This window comes from Taudactylus pleione, unplaced genomic scaffold, assembly GCF_031769625.1.
Source record: "Taudactylus pleione unplaced genomic scaffold, aTauple2 ptg000242l, whole genome shotgun sequence".
Taxonomy (NCBI): Eukaryota; Metazoa; Chordata; class Amphibia; order Anura; family Myobatrachidae; genus Taudactylus; species Taudactylus pleione.
The window spans coordinates 5,046,231-5,072,100 of record NW_028284644.1 but is presented as its reverse complement, the minus strand read 5'-3'; the positions used below and the strand labels follow the sequence as shown (position 1 = coordinate 5,072,100).

Genomic DNA, 25,870 nt, shown 5'->3' with positions numbered 1-25,870 from the left:
GGTTAGGTGATATATGGTTCTGTACGTTATACCCTCACAATCCTATAGCATATAAAATTACTAATCCTCCAGATGGGCGAGGTTATATTGGGATCCTGCTGAGTCTAAATATTCTGCGGGCACCTGCAATGGCTTTAATCCCTCCAGACCCACTTAGGGTCAATAATGCCGAAGTGGCCCTATGATAGGCTATGGCTTCCAGTCACGTAATAGCCCTTGCTGCTGTAGCCCGATTGTGACTCTCTATCAAATCCCAGTACTAAATGTTGGTGATGAGGAGCTCTCAACCCCAGCACTGCTGTCAGTCTATGTGTGGGTGTGGCTGCTGTGTCTGCTGTGCTAAGGCTTGCCTCTCGTATGACACTCACTGTCAGCCCTCCTGTCCTCTCCTAAGGCTCTATAAGCTTCTGGGTCTGCCCTCCCTTCTTGCCGTCTCCTCCGGAGTATTGCCACGGTAACTTGGGCGGATGCAATGCTGCCAAATATACCAACATCTTGAATGCGATGCATTCCAGATATTGGCTCCTCAGCCTATTGGCTTCACTGCACATAATAAGCCGTCGGAGGCAATGGCAGCCATGCATGTACAGTCAGCGGGACTGCACATACACAGCAGCCCCAGCAGCTCTCTGGGCACATCGCATGGACAGGCTCCTTTCGGAGCCCCTGTCCCTGCGAGTACCAGACTGGCAGATTACAATGCAGTAAAGTCATGTCCAGATTGCATTGCACTTGTGATTATTTATACATGGAGGCCTATGTGTTTTATTTATATCCTGTGGGGGCCTATGTGTGTGTTTTCTTTTTTTTTTATCGGTGCGAAGGAAGAAAAGGAAGCAGGGAGTGGGAGATGCAGGGGGTTACAGAGGAGGGAGTGGGAGTTGCAGAGGGGAGAAAGGGAAGAGATAGCGAGAGGTGCAAAGGGTGAGAGATGGAAGGAGTAAGAGACAAATGCTGACACGACCCGTTTTGAGTGGCTATGCCCCCTCGTGATACATGGTCACGCCCCTAATGATATATGACAACTCCCACTTTTGGTGCACCTTCTGCGCGCACACACAGTGTTCCTCCATACCCCCACTTCAAAATTCCCACTTCGACCACTGATTATAAGTAAATGTAATTTATGTGTTACTCCTGGTGTAGCTATGTTACTCTTATCACTGAGAACTCCACAGTATAATAATAATATAGCGCAGATTTAACTTTTTTGTTTTTATCTTTTCTAGATATGAAGAAGACAGATACAACATTAATTTTGATTCTAAACACACAGATAGAAATATCTTCTGAACAAAACAAGTGTTCATCCTCCTCAGATCTCCTCTGGGCTCCTGAATGCAGCCACAGAGGGTAGAAATATACCAGATGTAGCCTGTAGATGGCAGTACTGTACATCTTATATGCTTTTATAGTTTACAATTTATGGCATTTGAGGTGGGAGGTGAGGTCAGGATTATGTCATTCATAGAGATTTGCATCATCATTGCTCTGCTCACCTGCTTCATTGCTAAAGACATAGATGGGAAGCTGGAGTGTTGTCTACTCTCTTGGGATCCCCAAAATGTGTGAGTCTCCCAGGTCTGTTTATGCCCTCCCACAGTGCACATGTACCAGGCCTGTACAGAACAGGCCCAAGTTCTGGTCTTTCAAGACCATAGCAAGGGCCCCCATTGTAGCCATACCCTCTACTGATACCCTCTATCATACCTCCCAACATGACCCTCTCCAGGAGGGACACAGGACCTCATTCAGAGTCGGTCGAAGCGGCCGCATGGTCGTACACCACCGATGTTCGCTAAACTGCGCATGCATAAAGTTCGCAATGCACGTGCGCAAACTAGCCGCTACGATCAGAAATTTCTCTCTCCTTGAAAACAGCCAGGTCGGTAGTTTGAGTGACAGATTGAGGCGTTTGTGGGTGGTAACAGGGGAAGGTGCTTGAAAACGGGGAAGTGGAGATCCGAAAGCAGGCGTGCCTAATTATGCGAACGGCATTTTATGGGAGTGCATAATTAACAAAGTAGTGTCATGGCACACGTGACATGGGAGGTTTTTACACTGACATGATCGTAGAGCTTAAGAGAGGGTATGGTCAACCTTAAGCTCTACGACCAGTTCCGATGGTGCCCAATGGTCTCAATTAATCCTTATATGGCCGGAGATGGCGTGTAATGCGAGAAGGGGGCGTATTTTTTGTCTTACGGCCGCTTCCTCCCCTTGGTCGGCCAGCAGCCGATCCGATCTTAGGGACGCAACATGCAAGTGCATCATTTGCATATCCGGCCCCTTTTTCCGTACGACCGTGCGGCCGCTTTGACCGACTCTGAATGAGGTCCACAATGCTCTGGTCCAGGACTTCCCTGGTAATGTATGATTGGTGGAGGCTCCAGAGGTGAAGCTGCAGTACAGTCCAAAATTCAAATAGGGGAGTCACACCAACTGCCAGTGAGTCCCAGCCAGTGATATTTGGCAGCGGTTGAAATGACAGTTGGTGTGGCTCCCCTATATCAATTTTGAACTGTGCTGCAGCCCCACCTCTTACCAGGGAAGTCCAGGACAAGAGCATTGTGTCCCTCCTGGAGAGGGTCATGTTGGGTATGGTCTATGACCACTGCGAGCATATGAAAGGGACCCAGGAGTGGCTAAATGTAAGCACTTTCAATAGTCCTAAAGACAAGAAATCTGATATGCAGTTAACAAAGTCTACCACCACAATCACTGCCTCATGTCACATATTATAAATGTGTGAGGTGTTATTAAGATATATTTCATAGCTATGTCATTGTAAATGTCACTATTAGTGGCCTTATGTAATGCAGCAAGTGAGCTATAGTGGCCCTTTAGGTCTGGTGGTAGCCATGGCAACATCAGTTGATTATTTTCAAAACTGTCCATGAGCTCAGATGCCTGATGTCAGAAAATCGCGACCATCGTCAGGCCGCCAGCTAAAGCTGTGGGTGGCCACCCACAGCTTAGCGAGCGGCCTGGAAGCCGGAGAAAAAAAAAACGGCCTGCCCTGATTCAGAGCGAGTGCTTGCATATAGCAAGCGCCTCTGAATCAGGGCCAAAGTCAGTAAAACAATGAACCTCTACCCAACATTGGGGAACGTTAAACAAAACAAAGCTGTGCCTCTGTAGATAGAGATCTGTCCAAGGGGCCCGTTTATTAATTATCAGGTTTTGATTATAATTTCTTATCATGGCAAAAAGAAATTTTGGACCGGGATGCATTAAACTACACATGCAGGGACATGGGCTTTGATAGGAGTCTGTTCCTATGATATTTAAAAGTAAATTGATTGCAAATGGAACCTTCTGCTGATAACTTTTTCTAATTTTTTTTTTCGGGGGATATCCTGCAAATATGCTTTGATAAATAGGCCCCTTATTATTTTCCTGCATCATGCTCTGAATGTCTGTAGGCTAAAGGATTGGCTCACAGGGCTGGGAATATTGTTACTGGGGAATAGGTCACATGTGTGTCAGTGAGGTTACATGTAAAAGGGAACATTTCCTTATTCTGCATGGTAACAATTTCCCAGAATTTCCCTATTGCCAATAGAAACTATTTCAGAGCACTGGTGCTGTCCTATTCTAGCTGATAATTCTGGTGTCACATTGCTCTGCAGAAGATGGTTCTTTGTGGGTGTGGTATGGTGGTATGATATGTCTACCATCATAATGCTGACATTAATCATGTCAACACGAGACTGTCTATATGGTCATAATGTCAACATTGGCCATGTCAACATCATATAGACACAGGTGAAATCCCATAATTTTAGAATGCCGACATATTGTCCCTGGTGGCCCAGTGGTCACGTACCTGCTCCTGGGGGCTGCAGTGGCTGTCATTGTAGTTTCCTGGTCCTGGCGGTCATGTGACTGTCACTTCCAGGTCAGCCCTCCGATGCTCCAGTGTTCTAGTGAATATTTCTCCCCTAAAACTAATCCCTATGCCTAACCCTCCCCTTGTGCTAACCCTAACCTTCCCCCACAGCCTTACCCTAACCTCCCCCTAGTCCCTACCTATAACCCTCCCCTAGTGCCTAACCCTAACCTTCCCCCACAACCTACCCTAAACTACCCCAGTCCCTACCCCTAATCCTCCCCTAGTGCCTAACCCTAATCTTCCCCCCCAGCTTTACCCTAACCTCCCCTAGTTCCTACCCCTAATCCTCCCCTAGTGCCTAACCCTAACATTCCACCCTCAGCCTTACCCTAACCTACCCCTAGTACCTACCCATAACCCTCCCCTAGTGTCTAACCCTAACTCTCCTGTCCACAGCCTAATTCTAATGTTGACATTCTGCCTGTTGCCAGTTTAACAATGTCAGCATCATAACTGTTGTCATTGTGGTGTTGACATTCAGAATGTCGACTTTGTAAATGTTGACCAACATTGACGACATCCCTTCTGTGACATCCCTTCAGGCTCTGTTATATGCAGAAATATGTTATTTTTGCACATGCCTTTTATAATAGTAACACTCTAGTTTTGCAGCCAACTCTGCTAAGCCCCAAACAATCATATCTCGCAGTCATGGGACCAAAAATCAGATTCTGGGCCCCACAAGATGTGTAACTTTATTCTAGAGCATCTAACAAACTGTCAGCTTATTATGACCCTCAAATCACTTGTATGTCCCTCATCTGAATTACAGTTTTTTTGTACTAGGTGATGAGAGATGACTGTCATCCTGCATGGAGGAGAGAGGGAAAAATCCACCATGGCTGGGCGATAAGAGAATATCCTGGATGTCCAATCCCAGCTTGTCATCTGTGGGACCCTCTTCAGCAGCCCAGAGTTCCCTCCTGCCCACTGCTCTAGATCTGCTACATCTAGAGGAGGAAGAAAATAACTTCAGAGCAACATGAGGAGACATAGCAAGTGACAGGGAGGGGCAGCGAGTGTCAGTAGGTGACAATGAGTGGTAGAGGGTGATAGTGAGAGGCAGAGGGTGGCAGTGGGTGACTGGAGAGGCAGAGACTGGCAGGGCTAGGTAGGTAGTGGATGGGAGAGGCAGTGAGTGTAAAGTGGTGACTGGAGAGGCAGGGGTGGCAGTTGGAAGCAGAAGGTGACAGTGAGAGGCAGAGGGTGTAATTGAGAAGCATTGGATGTGAGGTGGTGACTGGGGAGACAGTGGGTAGCAGGGGGAGGCTGTGGGTGACATGGAGAGGTAGTGGGGGGGCAGTGAGAGGCAGTAGGTGTCAGGGAAAGGGGGACAGAAAGAGGCAGTGGGTGACAGGGAGAGTCTGGGAGTGGCAGGGAGATGTAGTGGATGACAGGGAGAGGTAGAGGGTGGCAGGGAGGGACTGTAGATAGCAGGGAGAGGGTGACAGAGAATGGCAGTAGGTGACAGGGAGAGGAAAAGGGTGGCAGGGAGAGGCACTTGGTGGTAGAGGGCAACAAGGAGAGGCAGTGGGTGGAAGAGGGAGACAGTGGATGAAAGGGAGAGGCAGAGGGAGGCAGTCAGTGACATGGAGAGGCAGTGGGTGGAAGGGAAAGGCAGTGGGTGATGGACAGATAAAAGGAAGAGGTAGAGGGCAGTGGGTGACATGGAGAGGAAGTGGGGGAGAAGTTATAGGGATAAAAGGAGAAGTAGAGTGTGACAGGGAGAGGCAGAGGGTGATGTAAAGAGGCACAGGGTAGCAGGGGGTGACAATGAGTGGCAGAAGGTGACAGTGAGAGGCATGGGTGGCAGTGAGTGACTGGAGAGGCAGAGGGTGGCAGGGCTAGGTAGTGGGTGGATAGGAGAGGCAGTGGGTGTAAGGTAGTGACTGGGGAGGCAGAGGGTGGCAGGGTGAGGTAGTGTGTGACCGTAAGAGGCAGAGGATGTCAGTGAGAGGCAGTGGGTGTCAGGTGGTGACTTGAGAAACAGTGGGTGGCAGGGAAGGCAGTGGGGGCAGAGAGAGGCAGTAGGTGGCAGGGAGATGTAGAGGATGACAGGGAGAGGTAGAAGGTGGCAGGGAATGGATGTTGGTCTCAGGAAGAGGATGACAGGGAATGGCAGGTGACAGGGAAAGTCAGAGAGTGGCAGAGAGAAGCAGTGGGTGGTAGGGAGCGGTAGAGGGTGACAGGATGAGGTAGAAGGTAACAGGGAGAGGTAGTGGGTGGAAGCAGTGGGTGATTAGTACGTAACTTGTCTTGTGTGTCCCGTTTCCCCTTGTCTACCCTACTCAGGGATTAGCTACTTGCCGCTGTTGGCAGCGGAAGTCTGGAGGGATTTGGGCTTTTTGCCTGCACTGACAGGCTTAATTCGGCTAATTGGCAATAATAATTATTATTTTTATGTCCCTCAGCAGGTTTTTGGTTTTACCTCTAGCCGAGTCTTTTCTCTTCCCACCTTATTCCTAGTTTATCCTCATGTGTCTTTATGTTGCTTCTTATTGGCACTGAATCTTGTTTTGATTTGGGTTGGTATTTAAATATGCAATTTTTTTTTTTTGGCAGAACCTCCTTTTCATTAACATTTTATTTCAAAATGATTTCATGTTTGATTCTTTCTCTCTCTTTTTATAGGTGTTAAGTTTGACTTTTATATGTGTTTGGGCTGCTAGGTTCATGGCTTCCAGTGGTGCTCCTTCCTTTCTGTGGTTAGATTGTGTTTGGTAGAGTGGTGTGCGAAGGATGATGTGGCGGGCTTTGCAAGATTGCTTTTGGATATTGCCAAACATTTTGGTATTCCCGAGGTCTTTCTTATTCATATAGGTGGTAATGATCTTGGAAAGATGACTGGTTTGAAATTGAGGAGCTTCATTGTAGATGATATTGCCAGATTTCGTCAGCTTGGCCCTCTTGCAAAATAATTTGGTCATTTATCGTGCCTAGACTTGTCTGGCGTGGTGTGCATGATAACTAGGCGATTGATGAAGCCAGGAAGAAGGTGAATGCAGTGGTCACAAAATATGTGTTGACCAATGGTGGTAGTGTGTCGGGCATTCTAGGATTAGGTATCTTTAGTTTTATCTGTATGGGTCCGATGGGGTCCATTTGATGGTGGAGGGGCTTTTGCTTTTTGTTGAGGATGTAGTTTCAGGTTATTGCTTCAGTGCTTTAGTGGATGTACAGTGTGGTGGTGCAATAATTCTGTAACCAGACCCTCATTTTGGCAGGAAAGAACAACAGGTTTGGTTGAGTTGTTTAGTTATTATAGTCTTTGGGTGCGCTCAACTTTGTTGACTTGTTGGACCACCCTGACGGGGGCTGCGTCATCACCCTACCAGATGGGTAGTCATGTTAGTAGGTTGAGTGGATACAAATTGTTGTCAGTTATTGATTCTTTGGTTTGTCTGCACCATTGGTGGTATCTTCTGGCAATACATGTAGTTTGTTGTGTAGTGCATTGTTGGAGTAGGCAGATTCTGGATGTCCTTTCTTTGCTACCATTCTTTCTATCATTTAGGCTTATATTAAATAAATAGCTAACAAATTACTCTGCCAAATGTATGTCTCCGAGTTTTTATTTATATGGTTTACTTTTGAATGCTTTAGGTTCATTCCACGGTAACACGTTACAAAGTGGTATGCAAGTTATTTGCATGCTATCAACAGCAAAAGGGAATTATGTTAATTAATAGTATTTACTGAGAAAATAATAAGACAGGTCATTCTTTAAAGCAAACTGCATACAGGAATTGCTAATTTTTGGCTATGTCACTTTATAATGCGAGTTACCATGGAATGACCCTTTATATTTATATGGTGTATGCACGGAACACCACTTAGACAAATGAAGGTTTGTAAGAATTCAGGTGGTAAAACAGAATGTCATGTGAGAGGGCAAGACCCTTGTTTCTTCATAGTGGGGTCTCAGGAACTGGATGCAGTCAGGTTACCGGCAGGTCCTATACCGCTCTCCGATATCCCGATACTGACAGCCCGACACAGGTCTAAAGGTAGGCGTTGAAATCCCGACGCCTATTATTAGCCCCATTACAAAATCCCGACACTCGGCATACCGAACAAAGGTAAGCCAGGTGTCTTAGAGTCTAGCCGCGGGGGGAGGGTTAGGTTTAGGGACCCCCGGGGGGACCTAGGGTTAGGCACCCCCTCGGCAGGGTTAGGGTAGGGAAAGGGGGGGTTAGGGTCAGGCACCACTAGGAAGGGCTTAAGATTAGGCACCTCCCCAGTAGGGTTAGGATTTAGGCCCGTTCTCAATTGCCGGCGAAAAAGTCCCAGACTTTTTGCATGGTGCACTTTCCGCCACCATCACTGGTTTTGGCTCCGGCTAAGTATCGCGCTCGTCACCACTTTTCGCCCTATTCAATTGCAAAAGGACTCCAAAAAGCGTCCCGGCCAAACTCAAATCAGCAAAAAGTCCTGTCATTTGATTTAGATTTATCTTCTATTCATTCACTTTGCATTTTGTTAATTGTTAAAAATAAACTATTAACACTTCTATTTTTGAAAGCATTCTTACTGTGCAGCTTTTTTTTCACGCCTTCCTAAAACTTTTGCACAGTATTGTTTATATATAGTGTCCGAAGAAAGTCACAGAGACCATATATATATATATATATATATATATATATCATAAATTGCATATAAACTTAAAATGTAGGCATTCTCTTAACACATTGTCTTTACTACTGTAATATGATTATTTTTAAGACTCATTTATCACATTTCCTAACATGAGATGTTAAACTATGCTTTTAGACACTTGTTAACTTGAGTGAGGCTGCTGTAATCATTGAAGTCTATGTTGTCTCCATAGAGGTCAGTTTTGGAAAGTTTGTAGAAATTGTGATAACCCCTTTCTATAGCTAAAACGTTGATGAGAAAGGTTATTACTGTTTCAGAAATATTTCTCATAATGTTGACGCAAATATACTTCTCAACAAACCTTTGACACTCCACTCCACTAATTCTTAAATAAAAGAAAAACACTGACTCTGATTATGCTGAACTCTTCTTTATTTTTGCCACTTAATTCAGTACGGTATTCTCTATATAATCTGAGTATTCAAGCTCTTCGTAGATCCAATCTATGGCCAGTTGCAACACTCACAGCTAGGGTCATAGACGAGGCCAGTCTGGCAGTTCTGCTGATAGGTGACTCCATTTAAGCAGTGCCAGAAAGCATTCTTGTTACCAGCCACTGGGTAAAGGCCACTGGCTTTGCCAGCACAGAATCCACTACCTCCTGAGCTACTACCAGAGCCGCTGCTAGAACCACTGCTTCCAGACCCACTTCCACTAGGCACAGTGGCTGGGGCAGCTGTAACTGGAGCAACAGGAACAGCAGGAGGTGTGCATCCTACAAAAAGAGAAGAATACAGTAACAAATGATCCAAAAAACCAAGAGAGATATCCCGCACAGGAATAGAATGATAAGGTAAAATAACGAAATTATGAACATAAATATAAACAAGCATATGGTAGAAATGTGTACTGTAAATAATTGTATTCAGTGTTGCTGAAGGTGCTCCCTAAAATCAAATATAGTATCTAAGAAAATTGTTATCTTAGCCACAGCAAAAACAAAACAAAACAAAGATGATTCTCTTTTTGAGGCACACTTTGAATTAGTATGGAAATGCATTTGGAAATAATTTATAAAACTTATTTTTTATGCAGGCTAATGGATTGCACATTCTATGTTATGATTATATATCGATGTATATGTTTTTTTGAGTCCCTGCAACAAATTGATTATGAGTTATTGTAGGAATAGGCACTTATTAGAATGATCTTCATTATTTATAATGAATCAATAAATGTTGGGCTCATTTATAATGTTTACTGAGTCCCTGTAACAAAATGTATTGAATATTGCTACAAGGAAGACCATACAGAGAACAGTGGGCCTGATTCACTACCGATCGCAACTGCGATTACGCACGCAATCGGCTGATTGTTGCATTCTGCGCATGCATATGGATCACAGTGCGCGTGACCCATCGCAGAGTGATTGACAGGAAGTACCTTTTGGTGATGGGGGGTGGTTGGCGAAATGCATGCATGTCAGTGTGTTTGAACGCCTTTACAGGGGTGTGCATAAATTAGCCACTGCGATGCCATACGCAGCTTGGGCTTTCACTGCGTGCAATGAGGTTAGCAATTCCCGAGTAAGGTCAGACCTTGTGCAAGTGCGCGTGAGGCTGCTATTGTACTCTATGTTACCAATGGTTTTGCAGTCTTCTTAAGTATTACGAATGTGTGTAAGGTAAAGGAGGCGTCCTTATGTTAGGCTGTGAATGCATTGCGATTGCAATCATTAGCATATCTTCGCAATGAGACTGCATGCATAATCCGTGCTGAATCAGGCCCAGTGAACTCATAGACTTCCTTACACAAGTTGATGGATATGTCATGCGCTGTGTATGAGCTATTTTCCTACTAGCATCGGATAAATTGGTAAATGTGTGTTATAAAAAAGTAAGTGCTGGTCCAATATGCCGTTGCTCTCAAGTGAGTGTGAGATTTGAATCTTATTATCACCACAAGGCAATTTATGTGTTTTATTTAACAAATATTTTGGAGCACATGATGTGTGAAATATTTCCCTAGGAGGGGTTGACTAGATATACCTATTGGAGCCATAATATGCTCATGGCTGGATTAAGGCTTGTGGGGGCCACAGGGCAACTAAATTGTGGGGGCCCCATCAATAAAATTGCCACAGCCTCATGCAGTGACTACTATGCCCCTTACCTTGCCTCTGGACTCTCCACTAACTGGCAAGGTGGCAGCATACTACATCATGACCGCGACACTGCTGGGAACTGACTCCCGGCAGTATAGATTTCTCTGTCCTACTACAGTTATCTTGTGCTGATGAGCACTACGCTCCAGGCTATCTGACCTGGCATCCGAGTCTACCCAGAATGCAGTGCGTCAGCAGATCCCCTTCCCCCAGTACACAGCACCTCTCCATCCATTCCCCCACCCCCATCCCCTTCACAGTACACATCCCCCAGTGTACCCCCTTCCCCCAGTACGCAGCAGGTCTCTATTCACTCCCACAGGACCCAGTGGACCCCCCCTCCCCAGCAGTAACCACCCGCCCCTCAATCCTTCCCTCCCCCAGTACACACCTTCCCGCTCTCCTACCCAAGAGAGTTTGTCGCGGCGGCCAGGCTTGTTTCTGCAGACTGATGCTGATAACTGGCTGCCATTACAGCTCAGTTACCCTAAAGGGGAGGCCACCATGGACAGATAAGGGAACATCAGTCCGTGCAAACAATATGGCTCCCCTCCCAGGTCTCCTTAGCGCTTGGTCTGCTGGACTGCACATGAGCACAGTTCACACATGAAAAATTCAACTTAATTCGGCATCGCTATTTAAAGAGAGAAACAGCACTGACTGGTTTTCTTTAACACTAATGCTCGCCGGCGAGTGCCTCATTGATGAATTCTGGATTGAAAATAGGTGGGTATACCATATACCCACGATTCACAGTAGTATGACAGTGAGGGGGCGGTGCTTCCATAGTCCGTTGGTCCCACCAGTTTATCAGTGAGTGTGGCAGTGTGTTGTTTGAGTAATGATGTCTCGGGAGCCGCCCGGAAGGGGACAGGGTGTCCAGGTTTCGGACAATTTTTCAGCAGTGTGGGGGGCCCCAATGTGTGGGAGCCCCTGGGCGACCACCCCATCCGCCTCACCTATAATCTGGCCCTGAATATACTCTATGTGTAGGGGTGACTAGAATCATATTTTTGTATACTATCTAGTATGTAATAATTTGCTGCCACTAAGACCTGTGCTGGAGTGTTGAGGATAGATATACAAAGTTCACCTCATTTATTTCATCAGAGAAAGATGGTCTGATGCCCCATATTAATCAGTTGTTGCCCTTGCCCATCTCGTTTCTGTTGATTATTGTTTATTCATTCATGAGGACCTTATAATATAGAGACTGAGCTAGCAACAGGTGGCAGACCCCAGGTTAACACAGAAGTAGGTGCCAAAGAGAGCTGCATCTGCACCTCCCACCAGACAACAGGGTTTCACTGAACATGATTATTGTTCTGTAGATTATTTATACAATTTACAAATGAGTTAACTCACCAGAAGCTTGTATACCAAGAGTGTTCTTCAATGTGGAGATCAGTGGGTATTTGCCCTGGTTACAGAAAGTACCAGTGAAATCATCCAGATCAATAGCCCAAACCATAGCACCTGCAAGGTTATTCTTCATCAGCCACTCAGCCTATGGGCAGGAAGTGAATATAACATTAATTTCCGATGCTGTTTTGTAATTCCTCCTTTTGTATTGTATACCAAAAAACTGCAAGTACCTTTATCTGGAAGCTCTTCTGATTATCATATCCCAACCATTCATTTCCTTGGTAGGCATAGGGGACGTCTTCAACAGAAGACCAAACATTAGTAGCACCATTCTTCAGGAAGGTACAGATCTGAACAAATGAATGGATAATTGTCATAATGAGTACAACATTGTGCCAGAGAAAAAACAATAAGCTGTTTACTTGCTCATCAAGTCAAGAAAAAAAATCTTATATTTATTAACTATATTTATTAACTGTAATGAAAATATCACCAAAATGTTGGGTAATCGTCTGTTACAAGATGCAGTTTGCATAGTGCATACATTGTAGAGCACCACAAGTGACAAGATAATCTTACTTCATAGTAAGCCCAGAATCCAGCCTGCCTAGAATAAGGCCCAGCAGGTCCTGTACCAGATGTAGGGGCGCCAATGGCAGTGTTAGATGGGTTGCTCAGGATGAAAGTGTGTCCATAGGTTGGGAAGCCAACGATGAGTTTAGAAGCTGGTGCACCATTGTTCAGCCAGTAGTTCATGACATAATCCTGGAAAGCAGAGATATTGCTGTGTTGTAATATGCTATATAAGTTTTCTGTTTTATCTTCAAAAGTCAGTTTTACTAGGGCCAATATGTTCTGTAGATAGCATGTTATCATTTTTGATAGCTTCTTTTGTATTATGAATTTTACATACTGTATATTCACACACATGCTCTGGCTGTTCAATATCATTAACCTGATGTATACTCACCACATTCAAGTAGGCATTGTAGCCAGTTGCAGAAGGGTTAGAATATAGAGGACTGTTTTCTCCTGTGTATCCTTCCCATGAACCGTGCAGGTCATAAGTCATGACATGGATGTAATCCAGAGCCCTAAATAATATAAAATGTATTGTTACAATATGATATTTGGAGCAATTTGCCAGCCAAGTTCATCTTTTCATTACATTATCCAATTGCCTACTTTTAAGCTTAAGATGTTACATATTGGGCCTCATTTAGAGCTTGGTGTCAGCTTTTGTGTTATACATATATACATATACATTTCTGTACTTCTCATGTGCACAAAATAGGCATGTATTTATATATTGCATATTTTTGTCTTGTACTCAAAAAAGCAGAAAGGGGCAAGTAAATGTGAGCTGAGTACTGAAGTGGGGTGTTTTAATATGTAGAAAGTCTCCTGGAGATGCAACACAACTTGATCCAGATAATCCTTTCAGGTGGTGTATCTCTTGTGGGTACTGGACAGGTGGGGCAAAGATACAAGGTAATCATGTTGGCCATCGACAGTACTATCTAGCCTCTTCTAATTGGTGGTTGGCATTTTGACCCTCCAGATACTTGTCAGTGCAAACTGTTCTTCCAGGAGGGCAGAACTGTGTATCTCCGGGATTGTAGGATGGAACAGTGTTTTGAATCTCCTTTACTCCATACTACATTTGTGGAATGCTCTATTTTGTGCAAGCAACTACTGCCTGACATTCCCAAGGTATGCTCACTGACTTAATATATACAAATATATACACATACAGTTGTTTTCACTGTTGATCAAGTAGCTCCAAATAGCTGCTCTTGTGCGCAAGATCCCAAATAACTCAGCCATGAAAAAGCATCTTTCTCGCTCAAAATATAAATATTTCCATTTTATTTGCATAAATAATAGAACTGGGAGTGACAAAACTACATTGCTAGCATGCCCTGATCCATTTAATACGCAATATTTGTATAGCTGTGTGCGGATGAGCCTGAATCTGTGTAAGGGGCCACGGCTTTGTCTCAAGACAAGATCTGTTGTGCTTCATCAGCAACTTTGTGCATGTTTAAAACTAATTCCTGTGTGGTTAAAGTCACAGCCAGGGCTGGGCTGGCAGTCTGGCGCTTCTGGCAAATGCCAGAATGGATGATGGCCTGATGGGCCGGTCAGGCCCGAAAGCCTGGCCATAAAGCTCTAAACTCTTACTTACAATGTGCAGCAGAATTTCCATGCTGTCCTTATAAACACATTTATACACTTGACCTATAATTACGGAGGTTTTGAAGTTGGATTTATCGAAATGTACATGTTCAGAAAGCAAAATACTTTAAACTCCAAATGAGGTCCATTATTAATAACGCAATACTTAATTTTGTTTTTTGCTAATACCCTGTCCATTATTGACAATGGCACCAAGTAAATATACTGCCTAACTTCATAAACTGTATGTGCAGTGTGTTTAAAATTATCGATTAAACAAAATTGATTTTTAACTTCTTCTTTTTCATAAAACAAATTGTACCATGATAATTAGGATGAATCGTATGTTGCTTTACTTACTGAGAGAGTTGAGGGATCTGGTAACCTGACTGAATGTTGGAGATACCGGCTGCTACAGCAGCAGTCACCATGAGCCTTGGTTTGTTGCTTTGTGAAGCTTCTGTCTCAAAGGCTGCTCTCATTTCCTGTAATTGTACATTATTACTATGTCGCTTCCATTGGGAATAAAATATCTTAATCGTTTGTGCTACTCGGTTCTGGAGGATGAGATTGGTTTACCTGAACCAAAGTGGTGAAGAGTGCTTTGTCCTGAGGAGGACTTCCTCTGGAGCCAGGATATTCCCAATCAAAGTCTAGCCCATCAAACCCATACTGGCGCAGAAATGTGATCACTGATGAGATGAAAGTTTGACGATTCTGAGCAGTAGAGACCATGGCAGTGAAACTGTAAAAATATGTGGGAATGAAAACCCATTTAAAACCACTAGAATATGCAATTTTCACCACAAATATTTTTTTTTTAAATGAATCAATACTTACGGTGCAGTTCCAAAGTTCCAACCTCCAATGGCAAGCAAAGTTTTCAAGTTACCATTTCTAAAATTAAAATTATTGTTACATTTAATTTAATTTGTAACATAAGTGTAATTTTGAACAATATTTTCTGTTTTAAAGAGAACTCCATTTCCTTATTTAACAATGATTTCTGGTCTGTGCCCTTGCTGACAGAAGTCATAATGAAAATATCTGCTTAAGTGGGCATTGCTTCTTCATCCTGCATTTTGGACAATAATAAAACCCAGGACTTAGTGAAACCCTAGCAGCATCTTAGCTAACATAAATGACCTGTTCAGACTAGCTGATTTGTAAAGAGCTGCAAAGTTGGTCACTGTAAGTTTTATTGGAGATAATTGAAATACTGTGATTTGCAAATTAGACTTCATTCCACATATCATTCACCTTTTTGACCATTGACTAATAGCTGTGGGGATGGCTTTTACTGTTTCTGGCAGAAAGGGGAGAACAATATTCTGAAGCTACAATTCTAATTGTATCTATCAGTGCAGGAAAGATTATTTCAGGTAACGTGCTGTGTATGAGAAAAAGGCCGGTGCCACCGCAATAAAGTCAAGGTGTAGGAATATGGGAATATAGCTGCCCTTGTGCAGGCTTCAGGGTTGTAAAGAACCCCAAAATGTGTCCAATTAAGTTTTAAATTAAAGGGTAATATGTTCAAGTATTGATAATAACTCTTCACTGTCATCACAGCTCATAGTACATATTAAACTATTGTTTCAGTTCTGAACAAGGCAATGTCTGTGTGGCATTTTACGTTGTCCCCATGTTTGCATGGGTTTCCTCATGGTGTTCTGGTTTACTCCCAAACTACAAAAACTTACTAGTTCAGACAAAAATGGACCCTGGTGTCCAATAAAGAATTAAAACCGCTGCATAATATTGTGGCAATAAACAATTATATATAATAATATCTGGTTTATCTGTGTTGGTTTCACCAAAATTGTGGCCTGATTCGGCAGAGGACGGAATTGCAAAGCCGCACACAATTCCGTCCTTGCTAATATGCAAATGCAGCAGGAGGTGTCTGACACCTACAGCTGATACTGCGATCCCAGCGCAGCGACGCAGCCTGTAATCACCATCACGGCCATCACAGCCACTTGAGTCCATGGACAGAGATCTTGGGCATGTCACTCCCGGAAAATGAGGGCAATACTCCCGTTTCCGAGAACGCAGGCCCTCCCTGCCCCCACGCCGCCCCGTAAAAGCTTCTGCCTGTCAATCAGTCGGAGGCATAGCAGGGGCTGCATGCGATCACACAGGACCCATTCTGCACATGTGCAGAATGGGTCCTGTGCACGCGCACATTCCTGATACACTGTAATCTGCGATCAGCAGTGCACGCTCAATCAGGCTCTTAGTACCATGATGTCAAAAGTACATTGGATTAAATGTATAGGACTGAGGCTAGGTACCGCTGATTGTTCACCTGCATATTTTTCAACAAATTAAATCTTGTCATTATAATTTCAGGCATTATGGACTATAGTGTAGATAATATCAAAATTAACCATATTTGGATTATATTGGTAAAGCTCATCTACTATAAATATATAAATATTTTGTACACCACTAAGCCCCTAATCATTACTACTGTTGGGTGCTACATTGTCAAACTACCACTTACTGGTTCTTCAGATTTTGGAAGGAGCTGTACAGGGTGACATCATTCCATTCAATTGTGGCGATCTGGTTGTTGGTCATCCCAGCAAAGGCATAGATCAGGTGAGTACATAGGCATGGGTCAATGTTATCAGGCTTGAATTTTCCCAGTCCAGGTCTGTACTGGGCCCAGTTGGTAAAGTAACATGTCAACTGGTAGGCAGAGCCTGTGTAGGGTAGAAACAGACATATATGTGGAAATATATATAATATATATATATATATATATATATATATATATATATGATTGCCTGATAATCCATATACTAGAGTAAAGTAACTTATTATCTATCCCATTTTTGTTTACCCAATAGATAATAAATTAATTTGTATTTGGTAGCCACACTTGATTGGAGTTGTGTATCAAACTTTGCTTGCTGGGATAGCATATTTCAAAAGAGTCTAGCCAGGTCAAGCACTTTCCCCACTGTGAAGCCTTTCACCACTAGCTTAATGCAGACTTCACCCTCTGTCTAGGTACAATGTAACTTGCCTCAGCAACCCCCTCAGCAACTGACCTGGGCCCCCACTGGGGCCCTTCAACAAACCTTGGCCGGGTAAAGAGTATCTTCTGCCCCCTCTCAGCACCCGTGGCCCTGCAGCCAGGGTGTATACGTGCTTCTCATTCTCCACTGCCACTGAGATATTGGCCCGCCGCTCCTCCTCCACCCACTCCCTGGCTCTCCCTCACACTCTCACCTGTGGTCTCCTGAATTGAGAAATGTAATTTGTGGTACAGTCGACGAAAGGGTTACTATTTCTGGAATAGAGTAAGATACCAAACCCACCCGAGCCCGTCACTTTGCACCTTTGGTTATTGAAGTGAGCCCTGCAGACCGGATAAATATACAGCCACGGAGGGATTAACCGGGTGCTAGCAAGCGGCCGCTGCATCATCTGCACCCTGGTCTCCCTGATGTACGGACCTACTAAACATCAGTGTGCCAGTACAGGACCGTGGTAATATTCTGGAGCTACAGCCACAGAGGATTAACAGCCATATATTATTACCATCTGTGGCAACTAAGACTGAACTATCTGCAGAGGGGTAAGGACACTTTGTTACGGGCTGTGCAAGCACTTACAGTGCACAAATCTCTGGTGGAGAGAGATATATATCTACTAAAAACTAAACAAATGACTGTGGATTTTGGACATTCTCTCATATATTCCAGCATGAAACATATATACTAAACAAAAGTATTTGATCAGAGTAACAAATGGGCGCTACAGAGCCAGCTTGTGCATAATACATTTTTTAAGTGTTGTGAGTCAAGTTAAAGAGTATATGTATTGAATGTAATAAATTGTGAAAACATTTTTTAAGAGAAGCCTTGTCCTTGGTACATTATTCAGACAGGTGCTACCATATTGCAACAAGTGTTTTATTATGTATACATTGCTTACAAGCGCAGTTCAATAATTTGTTAAAGTAATTTATTATCTATCCCATTTTATTTTTTACTCAATAGATAATAAATTAATTTGTATTTGTTAGCCACAATTTATTGGAGTTATGTATCAAACTTTGCTTGCTGGGATAGCATATTTCAAAAGAGTCTAGCCAGGTCAAGCACTTTCCCCACTGTGAAGCCTTTCACCACTAGCTTCATGCAGACTTCACCCTCTGTCTAGGTACAATGTAACTTGCTATTTTTTGCTTTGCTGCCTTTCAGAATCAGCCCCTATGGCTTGTGAGAAAGAAAATATATAACCTCCTCTTCTGTGTTTGGGTGGGGTAGGGTTGCCACCTTTGTTCTGGCAATATATGCTGCAAAGGGGAGTACCAAACACTGCAAAGGGACTTTGTCCCCCTCAGCAACTGACCTGGGCCCCCACCGGGCCTCTCCAACAAACCTTGGCCGGGTAAAGAGTATCTGCTGCCCCCTCTCAGCACCCGTGGCCCTGCAGCCAGGGTGTATATTTGCTCTTCATCCTCCACTGCCACTGAGATATTGGCCCGCCGCTCCTCCTCCACCCACTCCCTGGCTCTCCCTCATACTCTCACCTGTGGTCTCCTGATTTGAGAAATGTAATATGTGGTACAGTGCTGCTGCAGTGACTGTGTGAACTTCCGAGTCCAGACAGAGTGACAGAGTGATGGGCCCTCTGTGTACAGTGTGACTGAGAGTGCACGTTACACGTAACATGCATTCTCACATGCTGCACGCCGCAGCACACAGAGGCTGAGCCAGTCTCTGGACTTGGAGCTCTGCCTCACTCAGTCACAAACAGCACCACACCACAAATGACAAAAATAGCACTTCTAAAAACAGACTTAAAAACATGACAAACTGTGTCTCATATTTGAATCAATACAGGATGCAGCAAGTTGCTTTCAAATCCGGGATGATCCTGTATTATACAGGAAGGGTGGCAACCCTAGGGTGGGGTAGTCTGCTATACATGTTGTATGGATTACTATTATTTATTGTAAGTTTTCACTAACAATATTCTGTGGCATTTAAATATTTTACAACTTACCTAGCTGAGCATTCAGCAGCAGTGCCAGCCCTAGAAGACAGAAATAAGATCAGTAAATGCTAATGCATTGTTATTAAAATGTCTAAAATGATAATGCATTAGGCTGTTCTTTAGTAACATCTATCACTAATCATTAGAGACAAGACAGCATGGTTTTGAGTTTTAGCTGTAGGCCCTGTGCCTTGGTGCAAAATATCACACAACACCCTCCCCCACACACACACACACACACACACCAATACCAACACTAACAGCACTAATAGCATCTGACACCCACAAACCAACAAAAAAGCTATCACAAACCATGGACATTTTACTAACACTCCATCTTACTGGATGCTCTTTCCACATTGCCCTCTGTGTCTTATATATGCCTTATATTTTTTATGCCCATCCCCTGCCCAGGGGTTGGGTACGGGATGCCGGTGCTTGAGATCACGGTAGTCAGAATCCTGATGCTAGCATCCCGACAGGGTTAGAATACCGACAGCTGTCGATCAGTATCCAAACCCTCCCCCACTCCCTACCCGAAACACTAACCCTCCCCGGTATCTAAATCTAACCTTCATTCCCAAGTGCCTAAACCTATCCTCCCCCCGCACCCTAAACCCAACCCTCCCCCCTTAGTGCTTAACCCTAACCCTCCCCCTTGTGCCTAAACCTAATCCTAACCCTCCTCCTAACCCCACTACTTACCATTGTGATGCCAACGCTGTGATTCTGACAGGTGTCCTGGCACCGGCATTCTAAGCGCCTGCATCCTGCTCTTCGGGATTCTGACGGAATCCCCTTCTCTGAGCTTCCGGAGCATATACAGATAAAAGCTGGGCAGCTACCACTACAATTCAGCTTCAGATCTTTATATTGTTTTCTTTTGTAATCATTATTTGCATATTTAAGTTTCTTTTCTCTTAATTTCGGATCAAACATTTTAATTTTGTTATCTTTATGAATTTCTTTTTTAGCATTTTTGATACCTATTCTGTCATTCCCCTTATGCTTCTTGTCTGTCTGCTTTACTTATGCATACTGTCCAACAAGAATTTGGGGAGAATAATAATAAACAGGAAAATTGACAGGCCCAAACAGCGCCTCCTGCACTGCGGTGCCCTGTGCCATGGCACTAGTCGCACTACCCTAGTTACGGCCCTGGTGACCATTGCTTTGCAGTTCAGGTTAAAAAAACACAGTACGGTGGCTTAATACCTAATGAGTGACATATATAAGCCTTGGATAATATTTACTAAACTTGTGTAAGATGCAGAAAAACATGTACCATGCTAAATAGTATTAGTGGGAGATTTACTAGGCAGTTTTTTTGGGGGGGACAGTTGCAAACCACCATACACTACATGTGGTTTTCAGACCCAAACCACAGGATTTACTATCATTGTGTAATAGCCCAGTGCTACTAAACTCCATGCCTTTGCACCAAGGGATGACCATCCCAATGCTGAGTAGCACCAGGAGCCTTCTTGTACCCTTTGCCTGTGGCTACCAGGGTAATAATCTGCTCATGCCCCATCTCTTAACAAAGTTATAAGTAATGCCCCATCTTGCTAAAATATGTGGTAGTGCCCCATTTTAAAAACAATGAGTAGTCACCCTGTTTCAATAAAATAAGCAGTAATGCACCTACTAACATAATGTAAGTATTAGTACCCCTGTTAAAATAAACAAGTAGTAATGTCCCAAGTTTTAAAGAATAAAGTAAATAGAAGCCTTAATAAATAAATTAAAATGCAACCATATATTTTAAATACATTTTTTGTTCCTTAATAAATACATAAAATCTTTCAAAAGTATATATATTGTGGTATATTGTTTGATGGATATAGTAATTTGCTCAATACTCCACTATGACTGCCGACACCCTACCATTCCTAGGAATTTATTCACAGATCAGGAAGCATTGTTCCTTCTCCATTACAACTACAGTAGAGTAAGGAACCAGGTTCTGCTCCTTGTATACCAGTTAGTACACACAGAGAACATAACTCCTTTGGTTACATAACACTCTGATATATTAAGGCTGCATGTTAGCCTGTCCATGCATTCACTTACCGGTTAGGAGGATAAGCTTTGCCATCTTTGCCTCTGTACTGACTCCAGGTTATGATGCATGGCTATTTATACCTAATGCTCCTCCCACTTTTTATCACACTTAAAAAATGTAATTTTAATTAATGGCAAATAGTTAGAATTTGTATTTAACTTTGCAGTATTGATAAAGAAAAGCAAGCAATTAAAATTATATATTTGCATTGTGATATATTGTTCTTGGAAAGCTCCAGTGGCTTCCACTCAATGGCAGCCAGATAGTAAGGTCAAATATGAGGCTACAATTCATGCCGCTGTGATCAGTAGATGTTTCCAACCAATGAGTGTTGTGTTAAAATTTTCCTAATTCAAATAAACCATTGGTCTGCATGGAACAGTATGATAATATTGTAGCAGTGACCTTCTGTACTGTTTAATCTCCTGTTGAATTAGATTTCAGACTTGCCAAAAAGATATACTCTAATGGAAATTAAATAGACACATTGAGCCATTTAGATAACTCACATAGTTTTGACTCAAGAAAATTACATATCAATTTGGCATCACTTTGGCTCTCAGAAGAAATGAAAAAATATGATTGGCCAGGGGGCCCTTCTCACCAGAAATATTCTGGTTCTAATAAAAGTTGCATATCTCAATCCCTTATTAGGAGCGGTTCAGTTTCTCAGGAAGCCAAACGCACCAGAACATTGGGGTTCCGAGCAGCGGCGGCACCTACCCTCTTTGATGAGGTGGGCTGCCACTGCCAAGAATCATTTACCCTGCCCTGGTCCCGGCGCCTGCTGCATAATCGCTCTGACAGGCGCTGGGACCTGCGCATGTGCAGTAGGCGGCAGACTACCACTTCGAGCATGCGCATATGATCGGCTTCCAAAGGGCTGTATCGTCTGCAGCCCCAAGGAGCTGGGTAGGGCTGGCGGAAAAGCAGAGAAGTGGCTTCCTAATGGAAGTCACTTTCTGCTAATAGCAGCCCAGACTGGCAGTCCCAGGGGGAGGAGACACCTCCCTCTGAGACTGCCTGTTGTGACTGGCAGGTGGCGCTTCCAGCAGGAAGCTACTGTCAGTCACAGTGTAGCCAGTGCTGTCATGGACTGCACTGACTACACTGAGGTGATGGATTTTACTGGGGGGGCTGCAGCCTCGCAGCCCCTAGGCAAAATCCGCCACTGGTTCGGAGGGTTTCTGAGTACTCGCTCAGGTCTTCATGCCAAGTTCGGATCCTAATATTAGGCAAAACGTCATCTTCCCGGTGTCGGATCTCACATGTATTGGATTGCATATAAAAGTCCCTCCCTTGTGATTGGGTGCCATTTGACACCGGAGAGTGGAGGGAGAGGGTCTGGGCTTGTGAGCTGGAGCACTGTGAGGCATTGTGTTAAAAAACAACCTTAGCAAGCCATCAGTGTGCCATTAGGAGTTACGTAAGTTTAGGTTTAGACTTTAGAGTTTAATAGTAGGTAGGTCTAGAGACAGGAGTAGGTGTCTGTGAAGAGTGACTGCAGGGCATCATTGTCATTTGTCAGTGTATGTGTGTTTGTCACACACACAAACAAACAGGGTACTGTCTGTGTGGTGTTATTGATTGGTTGATTTTTTGTTTGTTTGTTTCTTAAAATGAACCTGCACATTTTTTTCCCTCTAGGCTAGGGGTTTCCAAACTCAGTCCTCAAGGCATCCTAACAGTCCAGGTTTTAAGGATATCCATGCGTGATCGCAGGTGACTTAATTAGTACCTCAGTTAATTTGATTTAACCACTTGTGCTCTTCCATGGATATCTCTAAAACCTGAACTGTTGGGGAGCATTGAGGACTGCAATTGGGCACCTCTGATCTAGTAAATCTATCACTGCAGAATACTACGTATATTGTTTATCTGTCAAAATAATACTCTACTGTGCTTGAGGCTGCTGTACCACAACTAAGACATCTTTGTTTTTATTTTTTTCCCAGTTATATATAAAACATTAATTGCAAAAAAAGTTTTTTTTTCCTGTTGTCTAAAACAAAAAAAACTGCATTCTTTTCTAATTGAATTTAGAAATCATAATGTGTATTTCAAGAAGTTGTTTGTTGAGACAAGTGGTGCAGCGTATATTACTGTTTTGTGGGCCTGATTCTGCAAGGACCGTAATTGCAAAGCTGCATGCAGGCATCTGCATTCAGCAGTGTACTAGCAAAACAATTCTCACAAAGACCTGTTCCTCCAAGTACCAACAAATTTGCATAGTGTGTTATCCTTCAAGTGTAAGTGACAGTGTGTGCGGGTGTCCCTCATCATCTGCACCACAAAACAATTCTCAAGAACTGTTCTTTCAAGTGCATGAAAACAATTGGCACTGTTGTCTGTGCCTCAAAACAAAGTCATTAGTACAAAAAAAGTTGCGTAGTGTGTCATCCTTCCAGTGTAAGAGACAGTGTGTGCAATTATCTGAACCCCAAAACAATTCTCACAAAGATGAGCGATGATGTTTCCTGATTCAGTTTTTCCTGCAAATGCTGCTGCCAGGAAAAATATTACCTTTCCCAAGAGACACACTGATGAAGAGGATGAGTCAACTCAGTGCACCAAAGTGCAACACAATTATGACATCTGATCAGGCTTCAAAGATTTGCCCAAAATAATAGATACCTCTGCCATGACTCAATCTGATATAGTAAGCATCAATAAACAGGTGGAGGATTATTTTAATGACAATGTACAAATTAGCATGTCACACAGTACTTTGAATTCTGGGAGGAAAAAATGGAATTTGGAGACCCTTGCATAAACTAACTTTGCTTTACTTACGCTGCCCACTCTCCAATAAGTACTAGTTAAGAGTGTTTAGAACAGCCAGAAACCTTGAGAGCAATCAGCATAGGAGGCTACTTCCTAAAAATGTGGAAATACTGGTGTTCATAAAAATAAACTACAAATTCTATGACAAAATACAGAGACTTCTGTAATGGTGGATTCAAGAGGAGGTAAGCTAATATTGTATTGTATTTATTATTATGGGTCTATATATGTTTATATATATGTGTACGTGTGTATGTATATATATATATATGTGTGTGTGTATATGTGTATATATATATATATATATATATCAAACAGATGGCGGCACTCGTGGCGACTAACAAAATACACAAAGGCCCGTTGATATTATCAGGGACCTTTATTCTCCCTTTCGTCAGGATATAGAAAACATAAGACAAGGTAAACATCCTACCTTAAATACCATCACCCACGAGTGAACAGACTGTGGGTGATGGTATTTAAGGTAGGATGTTTACCTACCTTAGTCGCCGCGAGTGCCGCCATCTGTTTGATATTATTTGTGTCCACCGGTTCACGGTGATTCATACGGAGGGCTCCGGGCGCAAATATTTGCATTGTAGCACGGGAGTTCCAGCTTCTCCTGATCATCTGTTATATGACAATTATGGCCCTCATTCAGAGCCGTTCGCTATTTGCGTTCGTTCGTACAAAAACAAAGGGTGGCTATGCAAATGATCCGTTCGCACATTGCAGTCTGTTCACACCTCTAAGTCTGAACGAGCGAGCAAAACATACGCTCTTTTATTTCTGAAAAACGCCCCCTGGCCGCTCGCACCATACGTCATGTCCGCTATTTATTAGATTAATCGAGTACATCGAACAGGATATGAACTGCTCGCTATTCTTGTGGTTGGTTTTTTCAACCGCTATTTTGCGAGCAGTTCTGAGTTAAAAAAAACCAAATGACGTGGTCATTGACGCTGCTATATTAATTATGCACACCCATAAAACGCCCGTTTTGACCTTTAAGCACGCCTGCGATCGGATCTCCACTCCCCGTTTTCAAGCACCTTCCCTTGTTACCACCCACATACGCCTCATTCTGTCACTCAAAATAGCAGGCACTCGCTATATTGCGTACAAATGATTTTCGGCCGCACTGACTGGTTCGCACATGCGTACTAAAAACCGTACGCATGCGCAGATGTGCGAACATCGCTCGGAACGAGCGTACTGCCGATAGCGAGTGGCTCTGAATGAGGGCCTATATCCTAACTTAAGTAAGAACGAAATCACCATGATTATTCTCTGTTAATCTATTGAAGATAAAATATAAATCTTTACTATATCCTGTTTTATAGGTGTCCATTTTACTTATCTTATTTTATTCTAATTTTTCTAATATGAAGTTTATTTATATATTGCTATTTTATATCTTGTAATAATTGGTTTTGTTTTTTGAATTTTTATCTATCCCAGTGATAAATACAAGCTGACAAGCTAACTGATCTCAATTATTTTATGTGCTACCACTTATCATCACTGATCAGTATAAATAGAGTATGTTTCTGAGACACAAGCTACCTCTGATGAAACGGCCTCTACTATTGGCCGAGAAACGCGTCAGGTGTTTTCTCTGAATCCTGGTTACAGATACGACCTGATCGGCTGCACACCTCTCTCCAGCTGGCTCTGCTTCCACTGCTCTGGTGAGCATAGAGATGGACACGCTGCCGCACCACAGCCGCCCAAGTCCTACACTTTGGAGCTGTCACGTGGACCTCCACTTCTGGCTCCCAATTGCCACGTGGATTTCCAGCAGCTA

The 25,870-nt window shown here is 43.3% G+C and overlaps 1 protein-coding gene across 1 annotated transcript; it reads right to left on the bottom strand.

Annotated features, from left to right (window-relative positions):
• Positions 1–8,994: 8,994 nt before the first annotated feature.
• LOC148516727 (acidic mammalian chitinase-like) lies at positions 8,995–21,312 on the bottom strand. Its single transcript, XM_088479638.1, has 11 exons — positions 21,288–21,312; positions 19,224–19,253; positions 16,705–16,906; positions 15,039–15,095; positions 14,778–14,943; positions 14,559–14,683; positions 12,991–13,114; positions 12,600–12,785; positions 12,251–12,370; positions 12,021–12,162; positions 8,995–9,266 (listed from the first exon to the last, which is right to left on the bottom strand). Exons 1-11 carry the CDS (start codon positions 21,310–21,312, stop codon positions 8,995–8,997), a joined length of 1,449 nt encoding a protein of 482 aa, XP_088335764.1.
• Positions 21,313–25,870: the final 4,558 nt, after the last annotated feature.